General features: G+C 38.4%; 1 protein-coding gene across 1 annotated transcript; it reads right to left on the bottom strand.

The window, feature by feature from the left end:
* Window positions 1–2,917: 2,917 nt before the first annotated feature.
* Window positions 2,918–10,729, bottom strand: ubxn6 (UBX domain protein 6). The gene is made up of 11 exons (XM_037770804.1): window positions 10,428–10,729; window positions 9,278–9,435; window positions 8,155–8,213; window positions 7,923–8,051; window positions 7,695–7,792; window positions 7,519–7,594; window positions 6,559–6,643; window positions 6,198–6,417; window positions 5,162–5,292; window positions 4,924–5,072; window positions 2,918–3,810 (listed from the first exon to the last, which is right to left on the bottom strand). Exons 1-11 carry the CDS (start codon window positions 10,511–10,513, stop codon window positions 3,685–3,687), a joined length of 1,317 nt encoding a protein of 438 aa, XP_037626732.1. The 5' UTR covers window positions 10,514–10,729; the 3' UTR covers window positions 2,918–3,684.
* Between the last annotated feature and the right edge of the window lie 2,406 nt (window positions 10,730–13,135).

Genomic DNA, 13,135 nt, shown 5'->3' on the forward strand with positions numbered 1-13,135 from the left:
ATTACATACTTTTTTTAAAAGCAGCTGTTCTCCATTTGTGCTCTCTTCAAAGCCACCAGACTCCATTGACAAAAACAGTAACTTTTGTCTTGCAGAGCACGGGAGTTGCTGGTCTACCGCTGGCTCGATCAGTTAGTTAGTTTGTGTTATTGTGTACCCTTTAAAAAACACCAAAGTCACACAATAACACAAACAAACAAAGTGTACGCCATATTGAGAATATTTTCACCGCTTTACCTTGCTGTCAGACGGCCCTTTCCGACAGGGATATGTATTCTAAATATATGTGTTAGTGGTTGTAAGGTAGCTTCCCTTTAGATACAGGTTGAAGTCAAACACAGACTTTCCTCATAATAATTCTGTTTATTAAACAAAAGTGAGGATGCAATGCAAGCGATCTTGGTTACAGGCAGGTTATTAAAAAGCAACAGAATACAACTCAGACCATCTGGACAGATCACAACTGCTCACTAGTTATTTTAATAAGGTTACAATTCTGATAAAACATTTACACCCTTCCATTGAATAACCTGTGTGGCTGATAACTGGTGGACAAGACGGCAGCAGAGGAGTGCAAAAAATGTTGCTTTATGGCCTCGCAAATAATCTGGGATTATCAATCAAATGTTACACTTGACAACAAATTATAACCCCGCAGTTATGATGTGTTGTGTTTTCGGTGTGCAACTAATAATTAGTACAGGTTTAAAGAGGTGACAATTAATTCTACTTTTGAAAATTCGACATTTAAGATCTATTTCTGTTTGTGTACAAATCATTTGGGATGTTTTAGACAGATAAGCAATGAGAGGTAGGTTGTTGTCATCTTAACCAACCACAAGCAGGAGAAACTATAATCAGCTTTTACAGAATTAACTGGTATAGATTCATCTACAGCAAAATCACCACCAAAACAAATGTATTAACCTTCAATGACATGTTTCAGGGGGAAACGGTGGATCTAAAACATTTAACCCTCCGAGACCCATTTTTGTCTTTTTTTAGGGGGTAAAGGGTGTCTTTAGGGGGAGATAGCAGGTCAACAGTAGATGTCACATAGAAGTGGTGTACATCATCTGAAATCTGGGAACCTGAAGATTAATTTAGTCTAGTCATAAATCAGAAATAAACATGAATTCATTAGAATAAATTGTGAAAGTGTAAAAGGGTTTAGAACATTAAGATAGAAGTGTGATGGCAATTCCCTTGCTCTATTGTTGCAGCAATTTTTGGGTTGATACCATTTGTAATGCAGATTTGGTGCTAAATTTAATTTTTAAATGGTCTCACTACAATGAAATGGCTACTATGGAGACTAACATCATCACACATGAATACAGATGGGCTCATTGGATCCACAAGAGTCTCAGCTTTACAGTGATACCCAATTTATGGGGGTTAACATGAATTCCCATTGCATTTATTGGACTGGTAGAAGCTATGAATTTGCATTTTCATGTACTCCCACAGTGTTTGAAATATAGACCGTTTTTATCTCAAGGAAATGTGTTTGATACAAACAAATACAAGATTAATTAAACCACTGTTATCAAGACGACAAGACTCCATGCTGTCAGTTTTAACAACAGAAATGTAATTCATGCCTGCCTGCATGCCAAAGCAAGTTGTTTACATGAAGCTTCAGCAGTTACACTATTTATCAGTTGAGTAGTGTGGATAAAGTAATATGTCTGAGTTTTCTCTTTTTACATTTAGGGCACTCTATGTTTTAAATAATCCTGTAAAGTGCTTAAAACTGGTAAAGTACAAGAAAATATTTTAGTATTAGAATCACCGTCACATTGTCAGCACGTGGCTAACACTTATAAAACGTACTACATTGGGGACTTTGTTTTCGGTTTGATTTTCTTGGCCTTGGCGGAGGTCTGTGCTCTCAGAGTGCCCTTCTGGTCTGTAAATGATGTTTCATTTTAAAGGGTAACTTAAGTATTTGTCAACACCATTTTTCCATGTTTTCGTGTCTAACCGACTAATAGCGACAACAATTTCTGAAACTGGTCCAGTATTGATGGAGAGCGCTGTAGACGGCAGCTGCTCACCAGCTGCAATATGGTGGTTTTGGGGAAAGCTGGCAACGTCATTAACATCCACTAAAAGTGCTTGTTTTCACCATTACAGGCTCTGATTGTTATAAGTGTCTGACAACATTATGGAAAGAGTCTCGCTCAAGGAAAGTCTGAACTCTGGTGAAGACAGCGGTGGTTTACATCCATGGTGGAAACTGCGAGTATTTGTTGTGTTGGAGTACAGATAGCGTAGCTTAGTGTTAGAGTTAGATGATTTCCACAATGTGGACGAGGTCTTTGAATTCAGTGGCGAGCCAGAGTATTACGGATATTCAGATTTCACAACGAGACTTCTCCTTGAGCGGGACTTGGACACAATAACAAACAGACCGGATCAAGAGAAAGGTAACAAAGAGGTTTTATATCGTGGGCAATATGACGATATAAATATATCAAAACAATATAACAATGTCTATTGTATGTATTTTTCTATATTGTTTCTATTGCGATATAAGCTTGGCCTATATTTATTTATTTTTCCTCTATAATTTCACTAATTTTGCACTAAAGTTCTTAAAATGAGAGAATACTCAGTACTTTTCATTTGTCACATATTTAATAGAAATGTTCCGATACCATTTTTTCCTTCCTTCCTTTTTTTCTGGGATACCAAATTTTGGGCAGTATCGGACGTATTTCCGATACTGGTATTGGGAACAACTCTAGTATTTAATTCACACGGGAGTATACAAAAATAGGCTTCGTGTATCGCTTTCGAGATATGAAATTACCTATATCGGGATAGAAGATTTTGGCCATTTCGCCAAGCCCTACACTGAAAGGTTCTTTCCATAATGTTGTCAGACATTTATAATAACAATCTGAGCCTGTCAGTGGCAACATTAACTTTTAATTATCGAAGCAACCAGATAAGTCTGTTGTACAACAAGGAGTGCAAGGTCACTGCAGAGCAGAGGACAAACAGGCAAGCCAGACTCGTTATCACACCGAATCAGACGTTGACGGACAAAACACTGTTCAAATTCGAGCACCGCCAAACAAAACTAATAGCATTTCAAGTCAAAGCCAGTGAGACAGACACCCAGCAGCTTTTAAAACGGAAGGAGCTCGTTGCTGATACCAAATAATACAAGTCCACAACAGCATCTGACCACATTTACTTCACCGCTCTTTGATTTGCCTCTCTACATGACCTTACGGCCACACTGTTAATCCAACTGTTGTGTAAGCAAGATGGATCGTTTAGGGAGGGAGGGGAGTGTTGACACAGTTAAAACAAGGTCTCTCAACATGCCACATGAAGTACACCTGACTGCTGCCACACGTCTGTTTTACTCCACAGCATGTGTAGTACGCTCAGGATGCAACAAAAACAACACATGTCCCTTTGCCTTCTCCTCACATCTGTTAGTAGTGCGTCCTTCAGTACAACGTGCTGCAGGGTGACTTTATCCCCACATGGAGAGAGAAGGGTATGCTCAGCAAAACAAGCCGCCTTAGGGTGAAGCTGCCCCTGGTCTATCACTGCTACAGACTTAAGTTAGCATTTAGCATCACTAGTCTTGTGTAAGGGGCAGCTCAACCCCAGTAGTGCCAGAGGGGGGAGATAGCAGGGACAGTCTCAGCTCGGCTCAGCTCAGCTCAGGGTCCGAATGGTTTCCAGCAGCTCTGGTTTGAGGAGGGCGGGGCTCTTTCCACCTGCCGCTGCGATATCCGCCTGCACCGCTGCATCCCAGGCGAATGTGAGCAGAGCTGCAGGGACCTAAAAACACACAGGCACAATTTGATATTAACTTCAGGAAACTGATACTACTGGATTGTATAGAAGACACCATAGTTTGCATCGGAACAGCAACTCACAATTATTTAAATTATTGATGTTACATTGGTTTAGTAGTCTCATTTTTTAAGACACGTAAAAGCTTCACAATTCACATGTGATATTTATTTTAAATGGTAGAACAAAACGTTAAAATCTCTTCTCTGCATCTAACTAAAAAACCCACTGACTTCCAGACGAGGGAAGCGGAAGTGCTAAAATGCTAACTCATTTCTGGGCTTTAGGACTCATTCCTGCAGCGCTCTATTGAGTTTTAATCCAGTTTTAAGCGACATTTTTCTGATACAATTTTTATATCTTGGTCCTTTTTAACTCGGATGAAGTATTTTAGTCCTCGGTCATCTGGATCTTAAGTTATCAGAGAAACAAGCTGAGCAAACATTATCGGTCCCGTGTCCGCTGAACACAGATTTTTGAGGTGAAACTGCTTTATTCAGTGTTTCTACTGGTTTTAATCACCAGGTCCGTTTGTTTTGGAGAGGAGGACACCTCTAATTAATAAGATAATTCTACTCCTGATAAAAAAAAAACCCTAAATGATGAACACTGAAGGAAGTTTGACGGCAATGGTGGTGAAGACAACATCTCCCATGATCCCAAGTTACTTCACAACGTCAACCAAACCTAGCTGCAGAAAATTACATATTTAGCGTCCTGTCTGTGGCATCAACCTAATTTGTTCCTACTAAAGACATATTTCTTTAAAAAGAAACTGGCCTCAAATATACACTTTCAGAAAAAAGACTAAATGGTTTCCTATAAAGAGCTGGGCTCTGTGGTTTCTAGCAAACATTGCTCAAACAGGCGCATTGCACAATGCATTTTTTGGGGACTATTTTCACCCAGTGTAATAATGTGGCTCATATATGTTTGGAGAGGAACATGCTATATCACTTGCTAAGAGACTCAAATCATTGTTGGTTTCTGTCTTTTCATTAGATTTGCTTATAGCACCAGCCTTAAAATTAAATAATATATGACTACGTGACAAAAACTGTCTAAAATCTAGATGCACTACTTTATGTTTCCACTCACCAAGTTACACTCTGCCAAAGCGACTTCTTCAGACTCTTGTAGTTTCTGACTTCCAGGAGCGATGAGATCAAAGGGCTGCCAGCCGTCCACCAAGGATTCACGAACAAACGCAAACAGCACAGGCAGCCGGTCCCACGCGTAGAAGGTCCCTGGGGAGGACACATCATCTTTACTGACTCACTTCTATCACAGGCTTTCAACACAACTCTGTTTGGTAAGGTTGATAAGAGGCTCTCACCTTGTAGCAGGTTTCCATCAGGCAGTCTGATCCGGAGCAGAGTGTAGTTGTATTTCCTTCTCTCCCTCTGCTCCTCTTTCTCCCTCATGACTTTAGTGCGCAGCATGGCGTTCTTCTCCACCAACTCACTCCTGGGAAAAAACACACAAAAGAGACGCAGGTCATTGAGTGCAGGTTCTCTAAACCAGACCACAGTCTCAGTATTTCCGTGGCTAGTAGAGGTGCAGATCACACCTAGGGTGCACATACAACAGGGAAGGACTGAAGGCGTCCATTATCATACATTACTGATGGGTGTGTTCGAGAATGTCATTTTGTTCATCGCACCCACAGGCCAACCTCTACTGCATGCATCTAGAAGATGTCAACATTTCATCCGACGCCTCTGATGATTGGGAAGCTATGTAGCAATAACCACCAATTTGATGTGCAGACATTTATGTGGTATTTTGCAGCGGCCTAGTCATGCTTGTGCAATATTTAATCATGGGTTACATAACTGCATGCTGACAAACAAGAAAATGCAGATGTTAGGAATCAGATAATCTTTACTCAAGCAGCAACCTCCGGGTCTGTAAAGTGAAGCCGATGCTGAAGTGCCTTAAACTGTCATTCTTTCTAACAGCCAGCAGGGGGCGACTCCTCTGGTTGCTAAAAGAAGACTGATTGTATAGAAGTCTATGAGAAAATGAGCCTACTTCTCACTTGATTTATTACCTCAGTAAACATTGTAAACATGAGTTTATGGTCTCAGTCACTAGTTTCAAGTCTTCTTCAATACAGCATGATGTTCATTTAGTAGATTATGGTCCCATTTAGAGTCAAATAGACCATAAAGCAGGGGATGCTATAGGGGGTGGCCAACTTGTGATTGACAGGTCGCTACCACGGCGTTGTCCGTGGTTTTCGTCGTACAACTTTAACCCTTTCACCGTGTATTTTCAGTTCATGAAAGTTAATTATAACCTTTTTGGTCGCCTGAAAATGTCTTATTCAGAGTTCGGTTGTACTTAGCTCCCTTAATCTGAGTCTGTACCTCTGCTGTTGCTCCTTCTTGAGCTCCTCTGCTGAAAGGTTGTAGAACTCTGGCGGCAGCTCGAAGCGTTGAGCGTTGGGAGACGATCTGAACACTTGAGGCTGTCGGTCCAGCTGAGCTCTGACCGGCTCTCCACTCTGGAGACGATCCCTCCTCTCCTTCATCAACTCCAGGGCATCGGGACTATGCACAAGTAACACCAGGAACTCCTCGTCCTCCTCTGAAAGGCAAGCACAAATCACAATATCTAACAACTGACTGGATGTTAATGAAAAAATTGTGTTTGCCAGGTTGACTTTTTAAATTATCTGTTGACTGTGACAACACCCCGTTGATAAGGAGCTTGTTAGGATTCATTTACCTTGACCCTCTATAGGAAGCATAATGCTTGTGAAGTCCAGAGCCTCCAGAAACTCTCTAGTGCCCTCCACACAACGCACTTTCTCCTGAAATAAATCAAGAGGGAGTGATATAAGAAATAAGAAAAATAAGATAATAAGAAATGCAAAAAAATAAACCTTCCTCAGGGTTAGGGTTAAAAGCCCGGTAAAGGCCCTGACACACCGGGCAGACGGTCGGCCATCGGACAATTTCGGGCCGTCAGTGAGCGTCTGTGGGCCTAATTTTTTCGGTGTGTCCCGCACCGTCGGCTCTAGTCTGCCCGTGTCAGAAGTTTTTCGGCCGATTCAGCATGTTAACTCAGCGGCGGAGCTCGTCTGTGAGAGAAATCACTCTGATTGGCTGTTCAGCTTAAACGAATCAGTGCACGAGAAGAGAAACGGAAGTGAGGAAAGCAAGCCAACGAGTAAAGTCAAGAGGAAAAACACAGAAGGCTCTTCTCATTTTTCATCTTCATCTCATCTGATCGTTCCAACACACGGATATTTTCACCACGGCATGGCCATCTGGAATGAAGCTAAGTGGTGAGTGAGAGTGGTGTGAAAATGGTCGGCAAACGCTGCTTTGTTTCATGTATGTATCATAACAACGGCTTGCATATCCGCCGTCCTTGGTTTTCCCGTTTCCCTTTTTGAATGATGAATACAGACTACCGCTGTCTGCTGGTGCGCAGAGTTATTTCCTCTCATGCAGGTGCAAAATGTACGTGTTAACTGGCCGTCGGCTGTAGCCTCTGCGGTGTGTTCGAGTGTAACTTTTTTGTCAAGACACAGGCGACGTGAGGCGACGCAACAGTCAATCTTCGACGCCATTAGTTGTTTGTCGGTTTGGTGTGTCTGGGCCTTTCTTATGTGTCTTTAAAGGTGCTCTATATACGATATCCACAGTACACAGTAGTGAGGGACCCCAGTTTCAAACTCACCTGATACACCTTGTTGCTGAGTTTAATCTTCCTGTATTTCTCCTCTGTGGGATTCTTACATATATTATCAATATACCTATTGACAAAACATGAAATAACACAATTGTTTAAAACATAATGTTAATGGAAATGTTCAAGTCTGTGACAACAGTAGAAAACATCGTCAAGTGTCTTACTTGCTTATGATGTCCACAGCAGCCTTCACTTTCTCTCTGTCTTTGTTAAACGTGTGGACCATCATAACAGAGGCCTCGACAGCATCCTCCTCAAACCGCTGACAGTGAAACAAGAGGACATGTTTTGTCAACAATACTCAGTAGAATAATATATTCAGATTATATTATTATGCTGCAAACACGTTCTAATTTGAGCTTAAAAAAAAGTGACAATATCTTCAGACGTACCATTAATATGGCCTCTTTAATGTGCACTTCCCTCTCACTCCTAGTTAAAGTGGCTCCAGTTAGCGGACAGGTGAAATACACACCTGACACTGAGAGACAGGCGAGATCTTTCACCGGCACTTTGGATCCCTGGAAACAATCGTCATTCACTGATGTCGTCAGACTAAACACTGATCACTGTGTAAAGTTAAAGGTGTCATGATTTAACCAAAAAGATCGCTGGCACACATACCTCTGCTACATCGGCCTTTTCTTTATCAGCCAGTGCAGCCGCCTCCAGTTCTCTTCTAACTATAACCAAATACCGAAAATCATGCATCAATTATGTGTCTTTACCATGCCAACAGATCATACGCAATAAATTAATTGTTATTCTTTAATCAAACTCTTATATTGCAGTCTATAGAACAAAATTGATCGCACTAATGTTTTGCACTGATGTATTTTGTTTTTACTTTTTCAGTAATAGGTTTCTACAAAAATCGAGTTAAGCTTTTCAAAAATGCCTGTTTTTATCATGATTACGTGGTTTTCTAGAGGAGAATGTAGTCATTTGTCTGTACAATAGGAGAGCAAAAATATGGAGGACGAAACAAAACCTGCCAAAAACAAAAATAAATCAATAAATTAAAAAAATGACTTAATACATAAATAAATAAATAAAAATGATTTAATGTAGCAAAGATATTCAAAATTAATTTAGGCATTAATTCATTGATAAAATGTGACATGTTTTAATTTGCTTCTTTATTTATTTACCTTATGTATTTATTAATTCTGTAATTTATTTACTCTTTAGTTTAATTTTCCTTTTTATTTATTTATGTATTTTCTTAAATATTTTTTTTATAAATTTTTGCATTCATTTTTTATTTATTTTATATGTATTTTTAAATGTGTGTATGTATTTATATTTTTGTAATATAAAGAAGCAAATTAAAACAGAAATATCAATTATCAAAATAGAAATTTCAAAATGTCACATTTTATTAATTAATGAATGGATACATTTATTTATAATATTATTTTTGCTACATTTAATGACATATTTATTTTATTTATTGAGTCATTTATTTTTTATTTTGGTAGGTTCCGTCCTCTATAGACAAATACATATCAGACAAATAGTATCAGTGATAATAGTACTGAATTGACACTAATATTCATTTCTAAAATTGAGATAATCAGATAGCATTAGTCAGCCCATAAATTGGGGTTGATTAGGGCTCCAAATCCCTGAACCTCTTATGACAACTGCATGTCAGAACATAAAGGAAAGCAACATTACTCAAAGCATACACATCCCGTGTGAGGAGGGGGTGGAATTCAACTCATTTTAAGGATGCTTGTCTCACCCTGGTTCCTGATGGCGTCCTGAGAGGTGTGGACCTTCGGCCGCGGATGCTGTTCGATCCTGGCCAGGGCTGCGGCTCCGGCCCTCTGGGATCCGGCACTGGGAGCATTGCGATGCTGCTTGGCACTGGAGCTGCTCTGCACCACCTCGGGCTTGGAACTACAGTGTTATGAGGACAGGAAAGCAAGGTGAAGAGACCTGCTGTGGCTCCACGTTGGGCCTCAATTCTCTGTTCCCAAATAGCCACAAATGTTGCTTTAACACATAAGACACGTCCAACAAAATCAAGACAATACAGAGATCAGTTTTAGAATCGATTTAAGATTTTCTTACTAGTTTTTAAATAATTGAATAATAAATAATAATTTCTAGTCCTGCAAAATTCTATTTATAATTGTCTATATTTTTTTTGTTTTTATTTTTTTTTGTCTATCTTGCTCTGTGAAGCACTTTGGGCTGCAAGATTGTATGAAAGCTGCCATATAAATAAAGTTGTAGATACATAATAGATGTAACTCACACTCCTTTTATTTACTCCTCTAATTCATGTTTTTTTTGGGGGGGGGGGTTTGGTTTTTATTTGTTTTGTTTTTTTTACATTTATCCTTTGATATTGCAATAAATTGTTATTAATTGTTTTTTATTTATTTGTTTGTTTTATTGGCACAACAAACATGAATTATTCTTTATTGTTTTCTTCCATTTACATGCATGTTTTTTTTAAATATCTATATATTGTAATTTGCTTAATGAATTGTATACATGTTTATAGCTTTCACATGCTTACAATGAAACACTATCCAAACAGTCAGTGGCACAGCTATTTGTAGTCAGTAAATTAGGAGGCTTAACTGTGAGTAAAAGTCACTTTAAGTTACTAAAACCATCAGCTAAATAAGATTGTTGAGGGATTATCTGTTAGCTTTCCTGACATTAGATGAGCTCCTCCCAGCTCAGCTGAGTTATGTAATCCAGCTGCTAACAGATAGACCATTATAACATACTAACATACAGTAAATCACATAGTTCTAGTTATCTTAATAAGTGATCTAATAATCATAGATGAGCAGCAGCTAGCTATGTTCTAACTCAATGTTTTCAAGATAGCTATGTGGCTATCTTTAGCTATGAGAGGTATTTAGTTTATTTACCTGCCGGCTTCTTCTGTTAGTTTCTTCCCGGGTCCCGCAGTTTTAAACTTCATGTCCTTCTTAATGTCATCGAAAAACTTCTTCATTTTGCGTTAGCTGTCACAGAAACAATCCAAACAGATGAAGTGCAGCTAGAGCTTTAGCTTTAGCTTTAGCTGGGAGGAGACCAAAACAAAACGCGTCAGCTGATAGAGATTATTTCCGCCTTCCACTTCTTCTGTTTGGGTTTTATCGGTAGTTGTCAGTGCATTAGATGTTGTTACCGCCACCTGCTGCTGCGGAGTGTGAGTCAGAGGTCACAGCCTATTCATCCTGTTTTTACTTATTTATTTATTTTTAAAAAATTGCTGTGGATATATTAGGAATGGGTTTTGTTGCTTTATATGAATAAAATTGGGCATTATTTGAAAAGTACAAAATTAAATAAAAATCACGAAGGTTCACTGCTTTCCAGTGGTCACAATGAGGCACTGCAACACAACTTTAAATCCAATGCAGACATGACACTATTATGAAACTGTACTTAAATACGGAGGACAGAACCTACCAAAATCAATAATAAATGAATAAATAAATCAATAAATAAATGACTCGATACATGAATAAATATGTTATCAAATGGCGAAAAAATTATATTAAAAATAAATGTAGCAAAAATAATATTAAAAATAAATGTAGCCAAAATCAATTGACACAATGTGACATAAATTGGTATTTCTGTTTTAGTTTACTTCTTTATTTATTATCTTTGTATTAATTCCCTTATTTGTTTACTTTTCTGTTTAATTTTCCCTTTTATCTATTTATGTCTTTATTTTTTAAATGCATTTATTTATTTTTGCATTTATGTCTTAATTTATTCATTTATTTTTGCACTTATTTTTTTATCTATTTTTAAATGCATGTATCTATTCATGTATTTTTTGCATTTTTTTGTTTATGCACAATTTTCCCTTTGCATTTCACCCCTTATTTATTTCCCCAAACTTATTTATTTCTATATTCTTTCCTTTACACATTTCTTTTTTACATTTCTTTTATGCTTTTCTGCCTCATTATGCAAGTGAGGGGGCTGTTACTCAACATTTGTTATGGGGTCAGAGTGCATAGATGGATGCCAGCTAGCCGCTTCATTCCCAGCCCCGTACAGCGGGTCGTCAGCCTGCTGCTGCAGGTCAACCACCTGAAGTTGAAGTGTTTCGCAGACCCATCGTTAAACTCCTCCCCAAGGTTTAGCTTGTTCAGAGTGGGAACCAATACAAATTTATTTATTCATATATTTTGGATTTTGGCAGGTGCCGTCCTTCATATTTAAAAGCCTACAGTTTTTGAGTAAATGTACTTAGTTACTTTCCATGTCTTTATTGACATTTAGCTTCTCAGAAAAGCAGATTTCCAAATCTTTACAGAATTTCCCGGTATGTGGACGTACATGAGTTCTTTCTAAAAAGAGGATTAATTAAATTTACGTTAAGAAAAAATGTCAAACAGGGTATCAGTGTACTGTGGTGGCAGTTTCTGTTAAAACAAGACACAAACCAACGTAACAACTTGTCTTTCAGTGAATTTAATAAAAAGGCATACATTAATAACTAAAGCATCTGCAGATGGACTCACGAGCACAGCCACCTGTTGTGGACTGTGGCAAGTGAGCCCCGAATACAAAGAGTAGTCAGTATTTATACATTTAAAGCATAACATGAAGATAAGTGCAAAGAAGAAAAGAAGAGAAGGATAGAAAGTGTATCAATGCGTCAGCACACAGCAGACAACAGAGCATCACAAGACATAACAAGTATTTCAGCAATCTGTTGTTTGCAGTTACAGAGAACTAAAATGTCAGGTCACTGTCCTATGGTAATGAAGTTGAACATGTGAGGCCCTGAGATTATCTAAAGGTACAGTGTTAAACTGCAGATATGAAAATTGCCATTACAGTACACAGCAGAACTGAGAGCAATAATTATCAATCTTCAGCGGGTAGAGGAGGTTAAACTAATTAAAGTGGTGATATGTTGAGATAAGCAGGTCAAACAGTTCGACATGAACTATTCATTGAGGTTGATATGACCTACAGCAACTAGATGTTCTTTTCTGTTGGGTACCGGCACTAGGGATGCACCGATCCGACTTTTTCAGTCCCGATACACATACCGATTACCTGGGCTTTGGATATCGGCCGATAACGAGTACTGATCCGATACCATTGTTTAATTAATAAGCTGTATGCCTTACTGTGTGGAAGTGACTGGGATCATTATATTATGTGTAAGGACACATCAGACTTGAATTCAGTATTGCTTTTCTAACTTCATAAAACAAAATGTGACAAATAAATCGTACACCAGCAACTTGAAGGGATATATTTCAATGCAATGAAAGACTCGTGAAGAAATATTAGATTCCCGTTGCCCTAATTTATTATCCTTCCAAAGTCTTGTAGGACTAGTCATAAAATGTTGGACGATGGCTTAATACATTTTATCAATACATTTTATCAGTGTTGTATTGGTTAAGTTTGTTATGATTTATCTATGTTGTCCTATGACCATTATTAGAGGTTAGATCTTGTGCTAGTTCATGTACAACATGTCGGTCTAGATGTGTTTCACTGTCTTAAATACACTTTATAGGTAGGGATGGGGATCAAGACCCTGTTCTGAAAGAACCCAGTTTCAAATTTCTCGAAATCATCGGCATATCGGACA

Source organism: Sebastes umbrosus, chromosome 5 (assembly GCF_015220745.1).
Source record: "Sebastes umbrosus isolate fSebUmb1 chromosome 5, fSebUmb1.pri, whole genome shotgun sequence".
NCBI classification, from domain to species: Eukaryota; Metazoa; Chordata; class Actinopteri; order Perciformes; family Sebastidae; genus Sebastes; species Sebastes umbrosus.

Bases quoted from the DNA above. Each gene is read 5' to 3' on its own strand.
- ubxn6 (XM_037770804.1), bottom strand. From the start codon at position 10,513: ATGAAGAAGTTTTTCGATGACATTAAGAAGGACATGAAGTTTAAAACT. The intron at 7,595-7,694 runs GTAAGACACTTG...TTTTGTCAATAG, and splicing joins GCTGTGGACATCATAAGCAA to GTATATTGATAATATATGTA. The intron at 5,073-5,161 runs GTGAGAGCCTCT...TGTCCTCCCCAG, and splicing joins TGATGGAAACCTGCTACAAG to GGACCTTCTACGCGTGGGAC.